The sequence below is a fragment of the Carcharodon carcharias genome, chromosome 26 (assembly GCF_017639515.1).
Source record: "Carcharodon carcharias isolate sCarCar2 chromosome 26, sCarCar2.pri, whole genome shotgun sequence".
Lineage (NCBI taxonomy): Eukaryota > Metazoa > Chordata > Chondrichthyes > Lamniformes > Lamnidae > Carcharodon > Carcharodon carcharias.
This window is the reverse complement of record NC_054492.1, coordinates 30,423,779-30,449,717: the sequence shown is the minus strand read 5'-3', so window position 1 is coordinate 30,449,717 and position 25,939 is coordinate 30,423,779. Positions and strand designations below refer to the sequence as shown.

Sequence of the window (25,939 nt, the reverse complement as noted above, 5' to 3'; positions counted from 1 at the left end):
AGAGAATTGGAGGGCGACGAGGAAAGGGCAGGGGAGTGGGACTAGCTGTGTCGTTCTTGGAAAGAGCCAGCACAGATGTAATGGGCTGAACGGCCTCCTCTGTGTGGTGACCATTCAATAATTTTGTAGGGAAAAATGTGCCAGCTAAAAGCTACAAAGAAATTGAATGGACAAACATTGCTTTGTGTTTTGAGTGTCTTCACAGAATATAGTCCAGGAATTTATATTTAACATTAGAAGGAAGAAAGAAAGACTTGCATTTATATAGCACCTTTCATGACCTCAGGGCATCCCAAAGAGCTTCCCAACCGATGGGCTATTTTTGAAGTGTAGGCACTGTTTTGATGTAGGAAACTGGTGTACCAATTTGCACACAGCAAGATCCCACAAACAGCAAGGTGATAATGACCAGATTAAGCTTTAGTAGCGTTGGTTAAGGGATAAATATTGACACAGACACCAGGGAGAACTTCCCTGCTCTTCTTTGAAATAATGCTATGAGTCCTTTTTTGTCCATCTGAGAGTGCGGATCATCTGAAAGGCAGCACCTCTGACAGTGCAGCACTCCCTCAATGCTGCACTTGAATGTCAGCCCTAGAAGTCCCTGGTTCAGGGCTTGGAGCCACAACTTTCTGACTGAAAAAGTGCTACCACTGAGCCACAGATATCAATGGAAATTGACTACCAAGATCGAAAACACTATCCTCAGTCTTCTTACCCTTCAGTAACTCACAGGCTTATAAAATCCAAGTTTGGCATTACCAGACTACCACCTCTTAATTTTCCTCATCTCTCCTCCTACTTTTTTCAATCTTGGTCCTATACTATGAGCCTTGGATCTTCATCCATATTTCTACATTTACAAAAAAAGGGCCCCAAAATATAAAGGGAAAGCAATGTTATTCATTCCTTCTAATGAAAACCCAGATTTATATTTTTATAACTTTGGCAATGTTTGCAGCAAAGATCTGGCTCGAGTCCCAGACCTCCAGTTAATGTATCCTCCTCTCCATCCCCACCCTATCCTGCAGGAGAACCAGGTTTGCTGCACTTCAGGCAGAGTGCCAGTTACACATTCCCACAGTATTCAGCCCACTAGATGCAGGCTCACATGATCAACTCACAAGGCTTTGTGAATACTAAAATTGAACCAAACTACTTAATCAAAATAATTATGCTCCCAGCAGCTAGAAATTTTATAGACAGGATAATCATCTACCGTAATACATAAGAGCAGCTATGAATAAAGTTGTCTTTTGTAGCCATGAAGCACTTTGATTTCGAGCCCCCCATTATAGGTGCATTCTTCCCCCTCCCTTCTTCCTGACCTCTGTTCTCTCCCCCCTCTTTGAAGGTGGTTACTCTTGTGGGTGTAAGGTTCCATGATCGGTAATTCCTCTTGGACCATTTTCAGGTGCCCATCTACATCTGGTAGTTGAGGCAGTTAGTTGTTGGCACACTATTCAAATATTTTGAGGGGGTGGGATGATCTCTTACAGCAGAGTCTGACGCTAATGTTCTCTATCATCCTTACACACTTGTTTTCCAGTGGGGGTTATTGGAGAGCCATCATGAGCCTAAACCTTAATTGATTATCCTTTGCTCAAAAACCATCAGGACCAGGAAGTCAATAATCAAACTACCATTATAGCCTCCACCATGGTGAGCTAACTGCACATGGGCTCTATGAAACTTCCTGGATGTTATGGCTAGACATCACAGGGTCCACTTGTGCAGAAGTCACAATGGAAATCATTATTCTTTGGCGATTGACACCAGAATTTGCATTCTGCGTTGAGTCCTTCACCATATTTTTTCCTTTGCATTTCTTGGCTCCCATGAAGGGAAGGTTTGTTAAGAAGAAAGTAATTTATGTAACAACTTCAGCAATGAACTGATAGAAGTGAAAAGCTACCCAATTTATCAAATGATGCACCTTTTTGTTGCCCTTGCAAACCTAATCCTCCTGACAAGTTGTACTGTATTGCTAAAGAGTAGAAGAAAGGCCTCAGCTATACCATTCCACCTAAAAGGCACCGTCAGACAGAAGCAGTACTATTTCTTAGGTTGCTCATCAGATCCAGCGGTTGAAACAATATGATTTTGTTATAATTTAGTATTTCTTAAATGGATCAGTTTCCCACTGCAAAATAGGGACTGCCAGTATAAACTCTGCTTTTCTGCAGACAATGATCAAAGTTTCTTCCTGTTTGATGCAATGGCTCCACCCTATTTACTGAGGCCGATGACATTTTGATCCTTCCTCTCCCTCCTTCTGTGGAGGAACTCCTTTGGGTGGAGTATTTGGTGGAAGCTACAGTCAGATGAGTAAGCATAAAACAAACATTCGAAAACTAGATATGTTTGAGCACAGCAAAGTTCAAACCTCGAAAAGGGCTGGGATCCTGAAACATAAAAACTGGCAAAGTGGAGGATGGAATTCAGGTTATTAGCATATTAAGCTTTCAGTCTAAGAAACCCTTGTATACACATTCCTAATGATTATTTGACTGGAAATGTTTTGTCCTGGCTAGGATAAGGGTCATACATGGAAGAGAGTTTATCAGTATCAATCAATGTAGAAATGGGGGATTATTGTGAGCATGGCTCAGGTTCTAGCTAGTGGTCTTGCCTCTGGGTCTGAAGGTAGAGAGTTTAAATACTACACTAGTAATTGAGGCCATAATCTAAGAGCTGCATTTCAGATGAGATGTTAAGTCGAGATCCCATCCAGCGGAATGTTAGATGTAGAATGGAAAGATGACAGGATTGGTGCACTGGGAACCTGTCTTATAATGCACCACTTGCTGACCTACTTCGTTATAGAATAAAGTAGCACAGTGGCATCCCAGTTGGGATAAATTTTCTACATTTGCAGTCTTGAGGATTCCAGCATTGGCTGGGCCATCAGGTCATCTCCTTGTGCCTTCTAGCTGGTGGTCAAGAGCACCGATGAGGGCTTTTTTTTTTAAAGTGGGGGCGTGTTCTCCATTGTTTGAGTCAGAAGGAAAATGTATGGCGTCAGGGTTATCAGAAGGTGAATGAAGTTTGTGGAGAAACATTTCAGAGGGTTATGAGAACACGGAATACTTCTTTGTAAATATGACAGAGGCGGAAATATCATTCAAAAAGGAATTGAGTGAGTTATTGAAAATGAAAAGCATTAAAGGATATGGCAAAAGTACCAGGAAATGGGATTTGGGCAGATAATACAATTGGAGAGCTAGTACTGGCACAGCTAGAAGGATCTCAATGGCTGGTTCCCATGCTGTAATTTTTGAGTGGCCCAGCCTACCCTGTCCATTATAAGAGGAAACCAAAAGAAACCCAGGTTTCCAGCAGAAATGGGAAACATGTCTAGGACTAATGCTGTTATTACAGAAATGAGCCTTCCTTACGATACGGTGAGGAGGCAGAGAAATGGGTGTAAGTTGATGTATTTGCAGCTTGGTTAGAACAAATGAAATCCAGGAGAGCACTGGCCATGTTGACATCCATGAAGTGGGGGAAAAGAAGGACTCTCCTGTTAACAAGCTCTTTCCTATATCCTGTCCAGCATTCAGATCTCCTCAGATACTGGAGCAATAAATTAGATGGACTAGGACTTTGCAGAGTGAAGTGTTATTTTTCATGTATGAAACATAACGCCCATTGTCATTTGTTTACAAAGTATTGGAAGGTTGTGGGTTCAAGTCCCACTCCAGAGACTTGAGCACAAAAATCTAGGCTGATACTCCAAAGCAGTACTGAGGGAGTGGCATCTTTCAGATGAGACATTAAACCAAGACCCCTTCTGCTTGCAGTTGAATGTAAAAAATCCTAATTAGAAGAAGAGCAAGGGAGTTCCCCCAGGTTCCTGGCCAATGTTTATCCCTCAATCAATATCATTCCAAAGAAGGCAGGTTACCTAGTCATTATCAAGTGACGTTTGTGGGTGTTTTCTTCGTGCAAATTGGTTGCAACATTGTGCCCATTACAGCAGTGCTCAATGTTCCCTCTACTTTTTATCCATCCATGTACGGAATAAATTTTATGGGCAATAAGGACAAGATAATTTGGGCCACCGTTGGAAACAAAAGAAAACCTATAGTTTTAAAAAGTTATCAGAGATATAGAAGAAGATTCATCATTATTATCGGCAAGGAAGCCATTGACAGGGTAACATGCTAGTCCTCAAATTACCAGATTTGCTGAATTCAATTTTAAACTTTCCATGGTGGCATTTGAACTTTTAAGTTTAGCACCATAACCACTACACTACCATACAAGAGAGAGGCATTTGTTAGTTTTTATATTGTAGCTTGTATTTTAATCATTTGACCGAAGAGAAGTTGAATTGGTAGCAATGGCTCAAGACAAGACAAGGAGCTTTTGTTTCAGTTTGACAAACTCAAAATAGAAAGAGTCAGAGGATCTAAGGAATTGAATTTTGAATTGGCAGAAAATGTGGAAAAAGCAACTTTTATTTTTTCAGCTTATTGAGTGTTTTCTTTACTCAAAGCTACTATGAATAGTGAGGAAAATAGGTAAAATGCCTCTGTGAAATTGGAGAGAGGTTGGGTCTTGTGAACTGGACGGTGAAGATCAGAGAGACACAAAGTCCCTGTAAATTAAGTGAATATTGAAGAGAGCTGGGAGAGAGAGAGAGAGAGTTGTAGTGAAGAGAGAATGGAATCCCAGGAGGAGGTTGCTTTTGGGGGCATCGTGGCAATTATTCCACCTACAGATCTCTTTAGGTTAAAAATCTATGCATTGTGATGTAAGAAACCTGTTCACCATTCTTAAAGTGAACTGTCTCTCTCAATGCACACAGAAAAGAATTGGGGAGAGGTAGTATTTGTAATTATACACAGTTTAAAATGTCCCATGTGATAACTTCACAGGAGCCTTTGCAAGGTCTGGGCTAGGAATCCAAAACTTTTCATAAATTCCCTGGAAATGACCTCGGCCAGAATTTTCCATTGGCCGGGCGGGCTCAGCGGGAGCAGTTGCGGAGATGACTGCTGCCCACGATTGGCCCCGCACCGCGATTTCACGCGGGCAGGCCGATTAAGGCCTGCCCTACATGGATCGCACGCGGCAGCGCTGTGCGCTACCTGTGGGGGGGGGGGGGGGGGGGGGGGGGCGAAGGCGGAGGGAGCCGGAGGGAGAGCCGGGCCTAGCACGCAGTTGCATGGAGCTGCCTCAGCGAGATTGAAGCGCTTTTTAAAAAAATAAATAAAGACATGAAAAATTTAATGAAACATGTCCCCTCATGTGGCTGTGTCATATGAGACGGGACATGTTTTTACTTAGAAAATAAAGGTTTTATTTAATTCCTAATAGCTTTAGGAAACCTCATGCCGCTCGTGGATGAGGTTTCCTAAAAGACGTAAAGGCCGCTTGGGCCTTGTCACCTGCCCACCAACCGCTAGGCTGGACAGGCAGTGTACGATGCAACTTCATTACCTAGTTAACGGCCTTAACAGGCCTTTCCGTTATCGGCGGGCGCGCAGACGACTCCGGCGCATGCCCGCCAACCGAAATATCGCGACGGCGCGGGATGCACGCCTGACATCATCGCAGGTCATTTCACGCTCGGACATGTCAGGCGTGCACCCACACGCGTGCACCCACGCCGTATGTAAAATTCTGCCCCGTGCGTTTCTAATGTGTCGAACGTCTTTGGTATCAAATTCCATTTGTTAATTCTGCAAAGCCAGTTGCAGCAGAATAAGTGGGAGAGCCTAGGACTAGAGGGCATAATCTCAGAGTAAGGGGTCACCGATTTAAGACTGAGATGAGGAGGAATTTCTTTTCTCGGAGGGTAGTGAATCTGTGGAATTCTTTACCGCAAAGGGCTATAGAAGCTGGGTCATTAAGTATATTCAAGGCTGAGATAGACAGATTTTTAATCCGTAAGGGAATCAAGGGTTATGGGGAAAAGGCAAGAAAGTGGAGTTGAGGAATTTCAGATCAGCCATGATCTCATTGAATGGTGGAGCAGAGTCGATGGGCCAAATGGCCTACTTTTGCTCCTATGTTTTATGGTCTCAATACATCACTGGTATTAACTGGGCAATAAATCCTCTTACTAACTTGTAAATAACTTAACAACTCTTAATAATTTACTAGCTCTTACCTCCTGCTTGCTATTTCCTGCCTGCAGCTCATCGCCCCTCCCTCTCGCCTCCCTCCCACTCACCTCCCTCCCACTCACCACTTCCCTCCCGCTTCCCATCTCCCTCCCCTACCATCCTGCTGCCCAATTGTCCCGCTTGCCGCCTCCTTCCAGGAGGGTTGGAAAGCAGGAGGGACAGGGAGAGAAGCAGCAAGCAGGCCACAGGAAAGGCGAGTGCTTCAGGAACTGACACGAACGAATTTCGGTTGTTAATTCCACCTGATTAATCAGGTTTGGCTTGGCTCTTGTCCATTAATTTCCTGTTGTGGGGATGTCTACCTGTTCATTGCTCGCGGGCTAGAGTAGAAGTAAACCTCATTTAACCATCAGGATGTACGGGGCTGTAATGATTAAGTGCGCAGCACTTGACAAACCTTTGCATATGGCTGCACAGGTGCACAGCTTAAGAGGGAACATTGGCAGTGATTACACTTCAAAAGTAATTCATTGGCTGCAAACAATTCCTTTCACTTCAGTCCTGAGGCCATGAGAGGTGCTAGATAAATACAATTCCTTCCTGCCTTTTTCTTTCCAGATCATATCCAAACCTTTGTGTTGCAAAGTTTTGCAGAAACTTATGTACCTCTTTAAATTAATAAGACTAACGAGTTTGAAGAGACCATATTTAATGTATGCACTGAAATTAGTCTTGATGGGATTCCGTGTTTAAACCTTGTTATGTCAACTGCAGTTATAGCTTTTAGTGAGGCTGCACCTGGTGATTTAATTCCTGTTTATTGCAAATTATACACCCCTTCCTGGTGTACACAAACAGCATAGGCTGGGAGAACTTTCAACTTAAACCTGACCAAACATTTTCTGTTTTGACAAGTTCTTAACTAGAGCTGCCTGATAAATAATTACCCCGCAAAAAAAAAAAGCCCGGAACATTAAACAAGCTATGATGCGGTGACGAACATGTCTGCGTTACATTGAACAGGCTGGTTGGGCGAGGTTCAAAATTATAAGATAAATGCGGATGAGGTAGGCTGGTCATCCATTCGAAAAAAACCTCTGCTTCCCCTGCACAGCATCCAAATGTTTCTTTTTTTTAAAAATATACAATTCCAATAATTTTGTCTCCACTAGTTTAAACAGCGCTCCATTCTTGAACAATGTTGAAGAAGCACTTACTACCATTAATTCTGAATTCTCTCCCCTCTTGTGCCCCTGATTTAGCTTACTGTGAAATTGCATCTCAGATTTACTTTTTCTGTTCTATAGATATATATATGTATGGTTATAAATCCTGTCTCCAGTGGCATTACTTACTAAAATGGTGGATATGCTGAAGTAGATGGGAAGTATTTGTGAAGCTTACAAGAATTAAGTGCAATGTTCGTGACATTCCAAAGTACTTTATAGCCAGTGAAGTACATTTTGAAGCATGTTCTCTGTTATAATGTAGGAAACATGGCAGCCAATTTGCGCACAGAAAGGTCCCACAAACCGCATTGTGGTAACCAGAATCTGTCTCTGGTGATGCTGAGGGATAAGTATTGACCAGGACACCTGGATTAACTCCTCTGCTCTTCTTTGAAATAGTGCCATGAGTTCATTTATAGCCACATGAGGGACAGACAGGGCCTTGTTTCAAGGTCTCATCTGAATGATAGCATCGCCAACAGTGCAGCACTGCCACAGGCACTATACTGAAGTATCAGCCAAGATTTCTTTACCAAAGCCTTTGGCGTGGCCTTGAACCTGCAACCTCTGATGGGGAGGCAAGAATGCTACCCACTGAGTTACAGCTAATCTTGTGAAGTCATCTGTTAGTCATCCATTTCAAGGTAAAATAGGCAAAGACCTTGTGATATTAGAAATCCATCTAGTGGCCTTTTTTTTTGCATCACATCCAGGTCTTGAGTGTATCCCTTGTGACATAAATAATGACTTTAAGTGGAATATGTATTTTTGTAATCTTTTGAATGGGGCTTATTTTAAAATTCCTGTAGTTTTGGTGTGTGTGTGTGTGTGTGTGTGTTTTATCGAATTAAAACTGAGGATGCTGGGAACAGCAGCTCAGACAGCTCTTCTGTGGAGAGAGAAAAAAAAAACAGGTTAACATTGCAAGTCAATTGATTTAAAAGGGTGTTGCTTGACCTGAGTATCGCCAGCATTTTCTGTTTTTAGCCAGCATCTGTGGCACTTTGCTGTTGTTTATATTCTTTGATGTTGCGTAAAAAGGATGACCCTTCGTGAGATGTAACCAGCATCGTTGTAGGTGCATTACCTGAATATATAAAGTGACAGCTGCCACTACATAAGGTTACGTAGGATATCTGGCACTGGTTGTTTGGCCCAACCAGTCGATGCTGGTGTTTATACACCACTGAGCCTCTTCCCATCTTTGCTTATCTAAATCCATCTTCATAACCCTGTATTCCATTCTCCCTCATATGCTTATTTAGCTTCCTTTTAAATGCATCTATATCATTCGCTTTAACCACCCAATGTGGTAGCAAGTTTCACCTTCTCACTACTGTTATGAATTCCTATTGGATTTCTCAATGACCATCCATGCCTCCAGAGCAAGATTAACATGGAGGTCCATGGTTGACAGCACCCTGTCCCGCGGGCATGGTACCTGAGGAGAGATCTTATATTGATGACCTTTTAGTTATGCTCTTCCCACAAGATGAAACATTCTCTCTCTATCCACTCCAACAGAGCCTTTCATAATTTTAAAGATCTCAATTAGGTCGCTCTTTAGTCTTTTTTTCGAGAGAAAAGAGACCCAGCTTGTCGATCCTTTCTTGATAGTGCAAAACTTGCTGTGTGACCACACGCATGGAACAGGAAAACCTATTCACAGAGCAAATCGACAGTTGGTAATGCCCATCACTTGTCCAGAACACTCCCTCTGAGACAGCCTGACACTGGGAGAATCTTCAGGAAAAATTAAGCTGGAAAGAATGGCTGGGCTTCTCCAGTTTTCACCCATACAGTCAGAGAGCTAATACAAGAGCGTCAGCTTTAAGGTAAAGAAAACAGAAGTAGAATTTCTGGAATAAGCTTTTACTGGAGGCTGTGACCACCCACCCTCTCTCCATCAGGTACAGTATGCCTCAGGGAAACTAAAACTCCATGAAAGAGTCAGCTTATTTGTGTGTGTCTCTGTCTGTCTGTCATCTTTTGAAAGGCTGATTGTAATGGAAACAGTTTTAACTCTGCATACAAACTTCCAAAGAGCTGTCTTTGCCAAAATTTATCATTTTACTTACTGGGTCATATAACGTGAGTTAAGGAAAATGATCGTCTTTCAGCCAGTACTTAAATAAATGGTGATAAATGGAGCATCCCTGATTCAGGTAGTGTAAAATGTTGGTCTCTAAAATATTTTCCCACTTTGAGCCATATGCATTAGAGAGAATAAAAGTATTATCTGCACCTATCACCATCTCCCACCTACCAAAGAAATTGGCTTTGGAACTGACGTTAAATACGAAGTATGTGCCCTATGAGCGGTTTAGGCTTTTTGACAGAGAATGGGTTTTATCCATTTCCAGTTGGCCTTTCAGTTGTTTTATGAAAGTTGCATCTATGAGTCCTGAGTGCCCTGTGGATGCTTTGCATTCTAATATTTATGGACTATAATTTTGGACAACTGTTTTCTGTAGAGAAAAAGTTGCATTTAAATGTTTACTGGTTAAATACTCATTATAGGATTTTTTAATGGAAACGTTATGGGATATCTTTTAGTTCAGTTTTTCTACTGAGCACTGGTTTTGGCTCAACATTTAGTAACAGCATCAGGAAGCAACCACACAACTATTTGTGGTAATTGTTTTTTGGGAGCTGTCAGCTTTTCTTAAGCTTGTAGGTCACCTTTTGCTAGTTTGGAACATATAGTGTTGTAACCTAAATGCTTTTGAAGTGCCTGAATAGAGAGCTAGCTACCGGCGACGAGCTTCATCAGTCACTCTCGATACTAAAGCTGGTTCACTGGGTGGATCTCACTCGTGAAGCTCACGTAGCTTTTCAATGCCTTTCCTTTCTGCACAGTTTATTTTTCCAGGGATAAAAAGTCAGAAGCAATTGGACTTGGCCATCCTCTAATTAGCAGAGTTCCGAGAGTCGCACTCAGCCAAGTTAAAAGCTGTGAATCAGAGTCATGCTTCCTCCTGTAATACACAGCTGGGTAGTGTTCTTCCTTGGGGCAGTGAGCGCATTATCCAAACAAGCAGAATGCAACAAGACGGCAGTGCTGCCAGGCCTTTGCGGCACACTTTCCATGGTTATGTCACTTGGGTTTCCAAAACTTCCCTTGTAACTGTTCATGTAGCAAATTCACTAGCGTTTGGCTGTAGATTGGAAGTTAAGTAATTAGAGAAAGCTGGTGTGGGAAAAGGCTGGGCGGTAGTCTGCATGCAGTATCACCACCTGTTAGAACTAAATCCTGGGTTCTGGATCCTTTGATTTGTGGCGTAAAGTATTTCAGAAAGGCGACTCACTTGATGTGCTTTTAGTCTGTTTCCAGATCTAAATTGAGGGGGAAAAAAATAATAAAATAGCAAAAGAAACAATTTTCAATTATGGAACATTCTATCACAACCCTCAGGGTGTTCAGTGTGATTCACTACCAACTAGTTACTTTATGAAGTGGTGTCATTATTGATTTAAGTGCAGTCACCACTTTGCACACACCAAGCTCTCTCGGACTGTGAAAGAGATTTAAAAACAGGCTAACAGGCTATTTAATCGATAGCTGAAGGAGGAATCTTAGCTCGAGAATTAGAAAAAAAAACTCCCCTTTGAGTAGTGCTCTGGGTTCTTCAAGACCTACCTGCATCACAGGAACAGGCAGACAGCCCTTGGGTTTAATATTTAACAATGTGGAACTCTCTCGATTCTGCAGTGAAATTACAGCCGAGGGTGTGTACTGAAATCCAGGAGTGGAGCTTGAGTGAGGGAATACGGTGAAACAAACCATGTTTAATTCTGGGTACTAGGTGAAGACTTGGACCTGTTTTCTTCTTGAGAATTGACCCTTGGGGTTGTGTGGGGGGGGGGTGGTGCGTGCTTTCATTTCTGTTTGTTTTTGAAATGTTTCTGTACCGGTAATCTGTGGGTTTATAACCAGTCCCCCCCCACACAAACACACACACACACACACACACACACACACACACACACACACACACACACACACAAACACACACACACACACACACACACACACACACACACACACACACACACACACACACACACACACACACACACACACCCCCTCCACCGCCCCCCCCCCAACCCCCCCCAGAAAATCCTGAACCTTTCCTATTCAGAGATCAAATAAATTTCTGAAGGAACCAAGTAGGTTTGGGGGAAAAAAAAAACTCTGCTCAAGGGAAGGGTGTGGATTTTGCAGCGGGTTACGGTTGAGACCATTGTTCAGATGCGAGTTTGTAGAAAGTTCCTGTTCTTCGCTGTGGTGGCTGTCCGAGCAGAGGGCGGGGTTTAACCCCTCCCCACCCCACCCCACCCCACCCCACCCTATCCCAATCCATAACTGAAGATGAGTTCCAATTATTTTAATGTCTTCCATTTTAATTCCCCGTCTGTATCATTCCCGCCATTAAACCACTGAGGTGGTTACAAACATCATGAGCTGAATTTTCACCTTGCCATGCGGGCACATGCCCAACACCCACGAGCGTGAAATGGCATGTGATATTTCGGTCGGCGGACACACATGCCCACCATCAATTAAGAGGCATGTTAAGCCCATTAATTAAGTTGAATTTTTCCCTTCCCGTCCAACCTTGTGGTTGGCGGCAGGCAAAAACGTCAAACGGCCTTTGGATTTTTGAGGACACTTCATCCGTGGGCGGGACAAGGTTTCTGATGTTTAATTAAAAATGAAATAAAAATGTTTAAATCTCATTTATAACATGCCCCTGCCTCGTAGAGTCACGTGAGGGGACGTGTTTACCTTATTTTTTTTTTTTTTTTTTAAAGCCCTGTGCCTTCAGGAAAGCTTTCTGCGATCGCACCAGTGCACCTGCACGGATTTCCGCGCTCGCCCCCCTTTCCCCTCGCCCCTCTTCCTCTCACTTCTTCCCCCCCCCCCCCCCGCGCCAAAACCTGGCAGCGCTGAGCGTTGCAGATTCACGCTGGCTGACCGTCAGCTGGCCAGCCAGCGTGAAATTGTGGTCGTAGCCCGGTCACAGATGGTGGGCCGCTGCACTGCCACTCCTGGGCCTGTCCACCGTGCCCACCTGACGAGGGGATAATCCTCCACCTTAACTTATTTAAACAGGTCAAATGTGTTGTTTATCAAAACCAATAATCACACAAAACATCCACGTTAAGACCCCTTAATAGAGCTGCGGTGTTTCGGAGCTTCCTTTCCCTCCAGAGGGTACGAGCTTTTCAAGTGCACAGCTGGGATCGCCAACCCTTCTTGACTCATTTTCTCACTTATTCTGTTCTACCTTGGTGCTGCTCCAGTTCTGAGAACCTTGGTCTGTGGTCTGCCACACTGATGACCTATCAGTGTTCTTACAGGATGAGCCCTTGTATTGGACATCACCTGAGGGGCCAGCTTCTTTTCTCCGTACCCCTATCTTCAAACCCTGGCCCTGAGTACCCCCTTGGGCAGACCTAAAAGATCCCATGGCACTATTTCGAAGAAGAGCCAGAGGAGTTCTCCCAAATATCCAGGCCAATATTCATCCCTTGACCAACATCACTTAACCATATTATCTTGTCCTTTATTACTTACTGTTTATGGGAGCTTGCTGTGTGTGCAAATAAACTGCTATGTTTCCTAAATTACAGCGGTAATTACACTGAATTGCTTTGAGACATCTGAGGTTGTGGAAGCTACTATACAAGACTTGCATTTAATGCTGAGGAAAGGGACACGCCTAAGCTTTTTGTCTTGCACTCATCAGGATGCTCACAAGAATATCCTTATAAGGGGGAAAATAACAATTTATACTGCATGTGAAGAGAGTGCTAATTGTTTGGCAAGTGGCATTGCCATGAAGAAAGCATCACTGGTGACTGACAGTTAATGGCCAAGCATTGTTTGAAATTTAAACCAGGCAGCTTGACCCTAATCGGTCAAGGCATTGCCTTAAGGAATGAGTCAGTGAACGGCTGTCACTTATTTTGTTTAACTGAAACAGGCACCAATGTATGTATGTGTTTTTTCTGTCTGCAAAGAACAGGGCCCTATGTATTAATATATGTAGCTTCCAGTAAATGTGTCACACTGCGAACCCAACTGACAATTTCAAACTGGTTCTCAGCGTAATTCTTAGCACATTGAGGATGTGGTAAATGAATTTCAGTGTCACTATGATGCTCGGTATGTAGGCTGTATGTGCCAAAGACTGACAGATCATATCAAGAAGCATTTTCCAGCCACTGTTTGCAATGGGCAGGGTACAGGCCGTACCCAACCAGCCCCTGTTTGCAAAAGTCAAAATAGTGTCCAACATTAGATGTGATTCCGCGATTGAGGATTATTTAGCAAACGTTATCCAATGAGCGAAGAATTACACTGACAACCAATTTAAGATTGTCACTCGGACTTGCGATTTGGTGCATTTGCATATATTAATACACATGGGCCCTGTTCTTTGCAGACACAAAGAACATGTACATACATTGCCTGTTTCAGCTAAACAAAATAAGTGACAGCCATTTGCTGACTCATTCCTCAAGGCAATGCCTTGACCAATCAGGGTCAAATTGCCTGGTTTAACTTTCAAACAATGCTTGGCAGTTAACTGTCAGGCACCATCATTGATGATTTTCCCATGGCAATGCCACTTGCCAACCGATTAGCACTCTTTTCACATACAGTATAAATTATATTGGTATTCTTGCAAGTGGCTTGAAGAGTGCAAGACAAAAAGCTTAGACATGTCCCTTTTTTTAGCAATACTCAAGTTCTGTGCTACCAAACAACTATTTGTATACTTGCATTTATATAGCGCTTTTCATGACCACTGGGTGTCTAAAAGCACTTAACAACCAATGAGGTACTTTCGATCTGTAGTCACTGTTGAAATGTAGGAACATGACAGCCAATTTGCGTACAGAAAATTCCCACAAGCATCAATGAGATAATGACCAGATAATATTTTTGTAATGTTGATTGAGAGATTATTGTCCAAGGCTCTGAGGATAACTACGCTGCTGTTCCTCTAAATAGTACAATGGGATTTTTCACATCCACCTAAGCAAGTAGATGGGGCGCCTGTTTAATATCTCACCTGAAAGAAGACACTCCCTCATTACTGCACTGGAGTGTCAGCCATGATTTTTGTGCTCAAGCACTGGAGTGGGATTTGAACCTTGAACCTTGTGATTCAGGTGAGAGTGTTACCAACTGAACCATGGCTTGACACTTAAATGTGAGTTTTAAGGTGGTGTAGTGGTATTATCAGTGGACTGGTAATCCAGAGACTCAGGGTAATGCTTTGGGGACCCAGGTTCAAATCCCACCTTGGTGGAATTTGAAGTCAATAAATATATGGAATTAAAAGTTTAACAATGACCACGAAACCATTGCCAATTGTTGTAAAAACCCATCTGGTTCACTAATGTCTTTTAGGGAAGGAAATCTGCCGTCCTTACCTGGTCTGGCCTACACGTGACTCCAGACCCACAGCGATGTGGTTGACTCGTAAATGCCCACTGAACAGGGGCAATCAGGAATGGACAATAAATGCTGGCCTAGCCAGCAATGCCCACATCTTACGAATGAATTTAAAAAAAAAAGCCATTTGTTCTCTTGATGTTGTTATTATGTTTTTCCTTGTTTGTGTGAATAGTGTTGCTATACCATAGAAACGTGGGAGCTGTCAGTTATCCGCCAACTCCCATTATCTACCTGGTTTCCCCCTTCAAAATGATAAGTCAGTGGAGGTTTTGCTGCTGTTCTTTTCAAAGTTAAAGCACTGGGGATTTCAAAGTTCGCTTGAAAATGAGTGAGTTATGGTTTTGAAACCTCCTAGTGTTTATTGGCTGCTCGATTCACATCGAGAGACAGGAGGGTCAGTTAACAATCGTTAATGACCACCATTTTCTATTCATCAGGATATGACCGGTTGTCTGAGCAACAGTTGGTTGTTGAGTGTACGTCATCGATGCCTGTGACTGGGCGTCCTTTGTGCCATTCAGATGGGGCGATCAGTGATGAGACCACCGAGACTGCTGAACTGTTCATGACGGTAAGGAGAAGCCTCCCTTTACTGTTTCCCCTTCTTGTGGTTGCTGTACCACAGTGGTGTATATTTTAATTTTTCCTGTCCCTCCTCTGACCTTTTAATATGCTCTTATGAATCATTCTCAAGTGAGACAAATAAAAAAGGTTTTAGCGTTTACAGATGTTTGTTTGCTGGCCTCTTGAGCATCCCTTATTTTCATCGACCACCACTGGCGGTCACGCCTTCAATTACCTGGGCTCTAAGCTCGGAGATTCTATCCCTAAATCCCTCTACCTCTCTGGCAGTCTCTGCTCCTTTATGTTGCTCCTTAAAACCTGCCTCTTTGATTACACTTTGTTCAGTACCCTGTCCTAATACCTCTTTGTGGCTTGGAGGCATGTTTTGTTTGAAAGCGCTCCCCTGAACATCTTGGGACTTTTTAACTCCATGAAAGATGTTACTCAAATGAATGTGGTTGTTGCCAGCATCAATAAAATAGCTCCATAACCTCCATAGAGGAGTTTCACTTGCAATAAGGAGTGTGGGGAAGCACTGCCATTATATTTCTTTATGGCGTATAACAGCTCAAAGGAGGGAACAAGGGGAGTGGAAGGGAAGTAGCGATAAACCTGATCTGCACCCGGATCCACTAATACGCAGGTGTTTTCAGCGCTTAATACTCATTATCTGTAACCAAAGGTCCTAATGGAGACCTAGTGTAGGCTGTTCTCGGAGGTGCTGAACTGAACTGCTAGAAGAGGTTACCTTCCACTCTAAGCGTGCTGCCTGACAGTGGGTGTGAGTCTTCCCACGTGTAACCTACCTCTGAAGCAGGCACCTCTCCTCTCAATTAACTGTGCAACCCCTTTAATACCAAAGTCACAGAAACACCTACCCACGTGATTTAGGTGCCCACCCTAAACTTGGAAGGACAATAGACCATGGTTCCAGCGCTCGTTATTTGAGGCTCATTGGCAACATTAGCTTATTGTGTGCAGGTTAGTTTTGCAGCAGAGGGAAAGCATGCCACCATTTCACCTGAAGAAAACCCAGCAAATCGAGTAGATGAAAGCAAAATAAATCTGAAATAAAAACAGAAAAAGCTAGAGAAACTCAGCAGGTCAGGCAGCATTGGTGGAGAGAGAGAGACAGAGTTAACGTTTTGAGTCCGTATGACTCCTCAAGTGACAGATGGCCCTGTGGAGGGAGGGTGGGGTTTGGGAAAAATGGATTTTAAAAATGAACAAATAAATAAAAGGATAAAATTAAATAAATATTATAAAAAAACAAATACAAATTGGATTTAAAAAGGGATCAGGAGAGAGTTCATGGCCTGATGTTGAATTGAATGTTAAGTCCGGAAGGCTGTAAGGTGCCTAATTGGAAGATGAGGTGCTGTTCCTCCAATTTGGTTTGGGCTTCACTGTAACATTGCAGCAGGCCCAGGACGGACAGGGTGAGAGCAGGGTGGGGTGTTGAAATGGCAAGCGACAGGGAGGTCTGGGTCATGCTTGTAGACTGAGCAAAGGTGTTCCACAAAGCGGCCACCCAGCCTGTGTTTGGTCTCCCCAATGTAGAGGAAACTGCATTGGGAGCAATGAATTCAGTAGACCAAATTGAAGGAGGTGTAAATGAAGCGCTGCTTCACCGGAAAGAAGTGTTTGGGGCCTTGGACAGTGAGGAGGGAGGAGGTAAAGGGGCAGGTGTTGCACCTTCTGCGATTGCATAGGAAGGTGCCAAGGGAAGGGGATGAGGAGTTGGGGGTAATGCTGCAGTGGACCAAGATGTCACGGATGGGATAGTCCCTAAAGAATGCTGATAAGGGGGCAGGGTGAGGTGAAGATGTGTTTGGTGGTGGCATCAAGCTAGAGTTGGCGGAAATGGCGGAGGATGATCCTTTGAATGTGGAGGCTGGTGGGGTGAAAAGTATCATGGTCTGGAGGGAGGGGAAAGGGTGAGGGCAGAGGTGCAAGAGATGGGGCGGACATGGTTGAGGGCACTGTCAACCACAGTGGAGGGGAACCGCAGTTAAGGAAAAAGGAAGACATGTCAAAAGCGCCGTTTTGGAAGGTGGCATCATCGGAACAGATGTGACGGAGGCGAAGGAACTGAGAGAATGGGATGGAGTCCTTACAGGAAGCGGGGTGTGAGGAGCTGTAGTCAAGGTAGCTGTGGGAGTCGGTAGGCTTGTCATGAACATTGGTGGACAGTCTATCACCAGAAATGGAGATGGAGAGGTCAAGGAATGGAAGTGCCGAAGGTGGTTCATGTGAAGGTGAGAGGGGGATGGAAATTGGAAGCAAAATCGATAAATTTTTCTAGGTCCAGACAAGAGCATGAAGTGGCACCAAAACAGTCATCGATGCACCGAAAGAAGAGTTGTGGGAGGGGGCCTGAGCAGGACTGGAGAAAGAAATGTTCCACAAACCCCATAAAAAGACAGGCATAACAGGGGCCCATGTGGGTATCCATAGCCACATCTTTTATTTGGAGGAAATGAGACAATTTAAAGGAGAAATTGTTCAGTGAGAGAACAAGTTCAGCCAGGCAGAGGAGAGTGGTGATGGATGGGGATTGTTCAGGCCTCTGTTCAAGGAAGAAGCGGAGAGCCATCAGACCATCCTGGTGGGGGATGAAGCTGTAGAGGGATTGGACGTCCATGGTGAAGAGGCGATTAGGTACAGGTATCAATAAGTTGTCTGACCTTGCATTCCTTAACACGTAAAAGGAAGAAAAAAAGTTTCTTGTTAAGGTGTCGGATAAGATGAAGAATAAAATGAAACTGGGGACAAGGACAGCTTTGAGGCAGGTTGAGTCAGTGCTGCTGGAGAGGCTGGTTGAGTGTGTACATATGGTAGTGCATGGCCTTGAGAGCGGATCTCAGGATGCAGTGAAGAACAACAGTCCGAGGAACGTTGTATATGTCCTGGAGATACCTGTAATCCTGGGTCGATTTGAAGCATGAGGGATGTAACTTCAGTTGGAACCCACATGGGGTAAGTCAGTTGCCACATCCTGAGATCCACACTCAGTGCCATGTGCAGCCACATGTATGCACTCGACTTCTCTCTCCAGCAGCACCGTCTCACCCTATCTCTCCCCTTGTCCAGCCTCTTCTCACCTATATCAGATGCCTCTGATACTCTATGCCATATCAACAATTTCCAGTTTTCTCGCCCTAACAACCCCCTCTTCACCATGGACGTCCAATCTCTCTACATTTCCATCCCCCACCAGGATGGTATCTCTGCTTCTCCCTTGAACAGAGGCCTAAACAATCCCCATCCACCACCACCCTCCTCTGCCTGGCTGAACTTGTTCCCTCACTGAACAATTTCTCCTTTAACTTGTCTCATTTCCTCCAAATAAAAAGTGCGACCGTGGGTACCTGCATGAAACCGAGTTCTTTTTGTGGGGTATATGGAACATTCCTTGCTCCAGTCCTGCTCAGGCCCCCTTCCACAACTCTTCTTCTGGTGTATCGATGACTGTATTGTTGCTGCTTCATGCTCTGGTCTGGACCTGGAAAAATTTATCAATTTTTGCTTCCAACTTTCACCCCTCTCTCACCTTCAAATGGACCATCACCAACACTTCCCTTCCCAGACCTCTCCGTCTCTATGCCTGGTATATTGTCACTGGAGTGGTATTACAGAGATCCAGGGTAATGCTCTGGGGACCTGGGTTCAAATCCCACCACTAAAAATCTGAAATTAAAAGTCTGATGATGACCATGAAACCATTGTCGACTGTTACAGAAATCTATCTGGTTCACTAATGTCCTTTAGGGAAGAAAATCTGCTATCCTTACCTGGTCCCACAGCAATGTGGTTGACTCTTTTAAAAGAAAAAGCCCTCTGAACAAGGGCAGTTAGGGATGGTAATAAATGCTGGCCTAGCCAGTGACGCCCACATCCCATGAGCGAATAAAAAAATATGTCTGCCATGTGGTTTTTGAATAAATATAAAGTGCAGGTTTCACTAAGCTTGGTCATCTTGGAAACCCATGGTAACTCCTCTTCCCCGAGACAAGACTCACTGAGCATAGTGTTTAATATTTCTAATTATCATGGTCTTTTGGTAGAAATGGATCTGATAAATTCAGTGCCCATTCCCAATTTGACACAGATTGCTAAATCTTCATGGACGTCTTATTTTGAAATCAGTGGCTAAGTGATGGTGCTTGCTGCTGACTTTAAAATAAGCCGCCTACAAAGATCTCACGACCTCTGTGGCTTATGTTTCACCTTTCCCGAGCATTCATTTGAATCTGGCACCAAGTCAGTGGGATCTCCAGGCATCCATCAATAGTGATATCATCGGGCAGGGTAAGCAGCCAATTACATTGAACTATTCTAATTGACAGCAAGAGGAAGTAAAATGCCCTGATTGGCCATCACTTTTTATAAGTTTTACAGAGAAATAAATAAAGATTGGGGCATGTACATTAGAATCTGAAAGATCATAATTTTTTAAAAATGTTTAATTTACTACACAAGGACATTTTTATCATAATGGAAACTTGTGACATATAGAAGCATAAAATTAGTTTTCCAGGGTCTCAGGTATTATTCAGCAGTGCATATGACTTAGTGTGCTGTTTAAAACCAAGTTACACCTCATTAAAAGGACATAACTTTCTTGAGGGCACGGGGAGTGGTTTATTACAGAGTAAAAGGGGAACTTGTCGCCAGTTCAGTGATTTCTAAAAGATTGCGATCTGTGGGGACTTCAAGAGAGCACCATGGTGGAATAGGGAACAATTGACAGCAGCTCCTGGATTTTCGCATTTAACGCCATATGTGCGGGTACCAGATTTGCCGTCAATTTCATAGGGGAATGAGTGCAAACGCTGTAGTTATGACCACTAAATCCAGACCAATGAGTTTTTTTAATCTTGATTTGCTATAATGAGCCCTGTTCTTTTCACAATCAAGTTCAAAATCATGAGGGGCCTGGGCAGAGTTGATAGGGAGACATTTCCTGTTGGTGAAAGGATTGAGAACCAGAGGACATTGCTTTAAGGTGATAGGAAGAACAACCAGAGGCAACATGAGGAAAAGCTTTTTTACGCAGCGAGTGGTTAGGATCTGGAATGCACTGCCAGAGAGTGTGGTGGAGGCAGATTCAATCACGGCTTTCAAAAGAGAATTGTATAATTACCTAAAGAGAAAGGTGAAAAGGTGGGTGAGTGGAACTAGCTAAGTCGCTCTTACAGGGAGTCAACAAGGACATGACAGCCCAAATGGCCTCTTCCTGTGTTGTAACCATTCTGTGATTCTGTTCTATGTGGTATAGTTCATATTTTTTGACTTTCAGCCAGAGATCAGAGATGTTTAGCGCTGTTGTTGTTTGGTGTAGGACAGAATAACAAGAGCCATTTTAAAAATTTAGTCAAAAATGCAACATCTGAAGAGCCACAATGCTGTAGCGACACATTTCAACAACGTTTTACAAAAAAAAAGTTAATTAAATGATACTTTTTCGCAAGTACAATGCTAAAAGTTTAACAAATGAAACAAGCCATTTAATTACCATCAAAATGAGTTTAATCAATCAAGGTTCAGAGCCGCGCATGAGTCCTTAATGAGCCCCATGTGGTTCCAGAAGCGCTGGTTGTTGACGCCTGGTGTAGGGTGTGGTTGAAATGTGAATTGAAAGAGGTAGTGACAAGCTAATATAAAACACTGCAATGAACGATCTTGGCTTGGTTTCTTGGTGATATCATCTTTGTTTACGACTCATCTTGCCCTGGCTAATAGCAGACTTTCCCCTTCGCATGTGGAGCAGCATCCTGCACCCACTTAGTAAATAATTCAAACAGACCTGCGTTAATCAGCTGGGGAATTAATTATTTTCATTAACTGGTGATGCAGGACTTGAGTTTCAACACCCTGCCTGTGATTTCTCAAATGCATTATTATTGGGAAATTACTCAGCAGAGATCGGGGCGCTCCCCAATGGGTTAAATGGTGTTTGCTCTTCTTTGTGTTTGAACTCTTCAATTCATGACATCATGCAGTGACAGAGATAGTATCTGAAGTACAACTGAGAGTCAGTGCATGAACTTGGGAGAGAAAGAAAATCAGAGGTAAGCATTCTGAACCGTGAATAACATAGCTGAAATTAGAAGTTAATTCAGGGAGCCCTCACTGGACAGAAAGACTGAAGGCTAGTTTTTAACGAAATGCACATTTTGACAAATTTGTTCAAGGCCAGCCACCTGTTTTGAAGAGGGTTTCGTATGTTCAAAGTCCATCAACTGCTAGTTGTTGCATACTTAGGAAAATTTGAATGCCCTCCAAACAAGCATTTGTTTCAAAGTACAAATATAGGAATTTAAACAGATATGATAGAAATAAAATGGTTCTAAGTTGGCAGTATCCAAAATAAAATGGTTCTAAGTTGGCAGTATCCAAACCATGAGCCTTGGGACTCTATGGCCTGCAAAGTTAGCGCTGTTCATTTTCAAATTGCCTCTTCTACTTTTTTCTGTTGTCTGAATTTATAGATTTGGAGATTTGGAAAGGACAGATCCTGGTGCTTTTCTGTGGCCCCATTTAACTATTTAGATATTAATGATTTACCCTAAATATGAATATGAGCATGGATTTGGACTTTTTATGCAGCCTGTAAGACTACAAGCGTTCCTAAATGGTTCAAGATAGCCAAAAAATAATTGAATCCTCATAATAGAAATGGTAGAAAAGTTAATCTCGAAGCGCATTGGAATACTGCCTGGTTTATTAAAAATAGCTTCAGCTGGGACTCCTCACTGGTCACGGACATGTTTACAAACTGAAATTGAAAGTAACAGTTCATTTTAAAAGTTTGCAATCACTTGGTAAATTGCCTTAAAACAAAAATGAACAGCCAATTTTTGGAGTGAGATCTAGTTAGTGGAACATGTCTTCTTCACATCAACAATTCCTGCTCACTTAGCTTGGCTTTCAATGCATCTGTTGTCCTTCCTTTCCCTCCCCTCTGTGTCCTCCATCTGCCCCCACCATCCTTAAATCTGGGTTATGTTAATGTTGGGAGTGGCTGAGTAGATTGTGCAAATTAACTACATACGGAGAAGGGAGATGGACTGTAAACCTTCAGGAGTCCTCGGCTGTAGGTACTCTGATAACTGCATTATGGTGAGTAGGTGGCAGCTCTTATTGTGCGGGCTTTGACCTAATTTTGGCGGAGCGGGATGGTAATGTAACCTGGTGCATCACCCATATATAACACCGTGCATTATCGTGGTAATGCACAGGTTGATCGAATTTTTTGCACATGGGCTAGGGATGGTGTGTAGAGGGTAACGTGCAAGCTGGGGCCTGTCATCTGGAGGGCAACAAATAGGCTGCACATCTTTCACGGAGGGTAATGCACAGGCAGAATGCAAGGATAATGCACAAGGATATAACGTATGTTAGGTTGAAAATACATTAGATGCGATATGTTCAGAGGGTGATGCGCAAACTGCATTATATTCCTTTGAAAATAATGTATAGGCTAAAGGCTGTATGCTAAGATGTAAGGTAATTTATTGAAGGTGTACAACAACGATAACAGCAAGAACAAAGCTTGAACTATTACCATTTTCTCATTCATGATTTGTATTAACTTTGAGTTATTTCACCTTATACATGGAGCTTATTAGATGGTCACTTTGCTCTTTGTGAGACGACATGTCCCCTATGTCGAGTATGTACTGTCCTATTATGTAAAAGAATAAGAATTTTTAGAGATGGGGAGAAAGTCAATAAGCTACAAAGGCGCTCACTATTTGATCTGAACCTCGCCTTCTCACCATAGCCTCCAATTCCTTCTATCTCTAAAATTACATCTCATTGCCTCTTGAGTCTATTTGTACAGATGGTTCCAGTTGCCTTCACTGGTAACTTATAGTACAATCTATTGCCCTTAGGGTGAAAAGGCTCTGCTTGAGTTCCCACCATATTCCGAACTTCCTAATCTCTAGTTTATGTTCTCTGACAATGTGCTGTTAAAGGCGACTATTACGAACACAGTCTGCACCACGTTCCTTGTGTTTGTGCAGCCTGCAATTTAAAGTAGCTTACTTTGAAAAGTAATGAAAACATTTTGAGATTTTAAGTTTTTCAACCTTTGACATTCTGAACACGTAACTATTGGTTTAAAACAGCCTCATGTTCATTAAGCCAACTCTTTAAAGTGGTAACTCCAGTTGTGTGGGTAGACCCCAGCAGATGCAATCATTAAACAGTGGGCTTATTGTTTGCAAACTTTCAGTTACACTGTTAACTATTTTGGTTCAGTTCTTTTTGAAAACTAGGATCACATTGTGGTGATGCTAGGGACCAGTAGACTATGTAGATTTGAGCTGCACTCCCAAGAATTGAGCCATACCCAATCTTCCCACTTTCTGCCACAGTTCCAATGGGAAGCTGTAACTAATCTTCAGTCCTGGTACTAATGAGGAGAGAAGATAATGCTGAATCAATGAAAATTGCTCCGGTCCATGAAGAACAACATGAAACGAGTGTCTAAAGAAATTGTTACAGTAATAATGCTCTTCATTTGTTTTATAAGTCTAGCATTTGCCTTTCCTTATAATTAAGACAAGTTATCCAGACTTGGCGCTTCAGTCTACTTCTAAGATAATACTCCATTGTGAGTTTCTGCCTTTGGGTGGGTGAGAGTTCCTGCGTATCTGTGCTACTCCTGCTTTTGAGGTTGGTAAGCGAGGAGCTCATCATGGCAATGCAGGTGCCTTGTGGAGTGACCACCAGTGGCTTCAAAGTCAACAATGAACTCGGTTGGGTTTTGTCTAGAAACCTATTAGAGTTATGGTAATGCAGGTCAACTTGACTCAGTTCCAGTTTGGCTTGTAAAGGAGCAGGGAGTTGTTCCCGAAATCTTGGCCAGCATTCCTGTCTCATGACATTAACCAAGAGCAGGGTGACTGGTCATCTCGCTGCTGCATGCGGGATCTTGTTGTGTTCAACGTGGCTCCCATATTCGCTGCACTGCATTTTAAATGGTTTTGAACCTGAAGCCTTTCAAATGTTTCAGAGGCAATGAGGGAGTAGTTAAATGCTTAGCCTTTGTTTTTAAACTATACTTAGTGCTGCATTTTGATCCACTGTGCCAAGGTATACTGGAAAGAGCAACAACCCTGATCTGAAGTGGCAGGGGTAAACTGGGAGAAAGATGAGAGAAGTTTAAGCATTGAAATCTAGAAAAGATGATAACCTTATGGAAATGCACAGAATTTTAAATGTTACAGATAAGTAAACCCAGGTTATTATTTCATTGCTGGTCAGGTTGGGCGCATTAATGAGTCAAAATGAATGAAAGTAAATTTAAAACCATTCGTTACATTTTGGCATATTGTACTTTCCTTCTCCCTTCACTGACCGCTTTCAGCTTTTGTATTAGATTACTCTCAGGTGAGTTCTAAGCTCCTCACAGCTTTGAAAGTTACCTTTACTGGCCCAAGTATTTAGGTATGTTTTGGTCATGTGCCCTGGATATTCAACAGACAACAAATGAAATTTTTTTTTAAAAAATGTGTGTAATAGTAAAGTAGTAAAAGCAAAAACAGTTCTAGTTATTCAAGAAAAGCTTGCTGAGAAGGGAACGTTAAAAGTGCCAGGTGCATGAGTTTCAAATGGATCAATGGCTTTTTCCTAGGCCTAGGTGGCACTTCTTTAAAAGTTGGTGCTTGAGTGGAATTCTTTTAGTTTATCTCTGAACCTTACTCTGGGCTTCATGTGGCATAAGAGGATTGAACATGCATGTTCTCTATTGTCCCTGTTCTGTGCTTCAGTGCACAACTTTGGAATAAAACACTAAGCCAGAGGCTGGGTAGAAAAGTGGCATGGTGGTAATGTCACTGGGCTACTAATCCAGGGGCCCAGGCTAACATGGGTTCAAATCCCATCACGACAGCTGATGGAATTTAAATTCAGTTAATAAATCTAGAATTGAATGGTGACCATGATGACTATCATTGACTGTTGTAAAAGTCCGTCAGGTTCACTAATGTCCTTTAGGGAAGAAAATCTCTTGTCCTTACCTGGCCGAGCCCACAGAAGACGTTTAATAAACTGCCACATCAAAGGTTATTGCAGAAAATAAAAGCTCATGGTGTAGGGGGTGACATATTGGCATGGATAGAAAATTGGCTGGCTAACAGGAAGCAGAGAGTAGGCATAAATGGGTATTTTTCAGATTAGCAAGATGTAACCAGTGTGCCACAAGGATCAGTGCTGGGACCTCGACTCTTTACAATTTATATAAATGACTTGGATGGATGGGATGGCTGCCAAATTTGCTGATAAAACAAAGATAGGTAGGAAAGTAAGTTGTGCAAAGGAATAAGGAGGCTACAAAAAAACCTAATAGATTAAGTGAGTGGGCAAAGATCTGGCAAATGGAGTATAATGTGGGCAAATGTGAAATTGTCCATTTTGGCAGGAAGAATAAAAGAGAAGCATATTATCTAAATGCTAAGAGATCGCAGAGCAGAGGGATCTGGGTGCCCTAGTGCATGAATCACAAAAGGCTAGTATGCAGATACAGCAAGTAATTAGGAAAGCTAATAGAATGTTATCATTTGTTGGGAGGTTTTGCTTCA

General features: G+C 42.8%; 1 protein-coding gene across 11 annotated transcripts in view; it reads left to right on the top strand.

The window, feature by feature from the left end:
* Nucleotides 1-25,939, top strand: part of LOC121270011 (A-kinase anchor protein 13-like) — a 394,374-nt gene that overhangs the window by 237,364 nt on the left and 131,071 nt on the right. For all 11 annotated transcript variants that reach the window (XM_041175277.1, XM_041175275.1, XM_041175276.1 and 8 more), the window contains one exon: nucleotides 15,218-15,351. In XM_041175277.1, coding sequence (XP_041031211.1) covers nucleotides 15,218-15,351 — 134 coding nt within the window. The remainder of the gene's footprint in view (nucleotides 1-15,217; nucleotides 15,352-25,939) is intronic.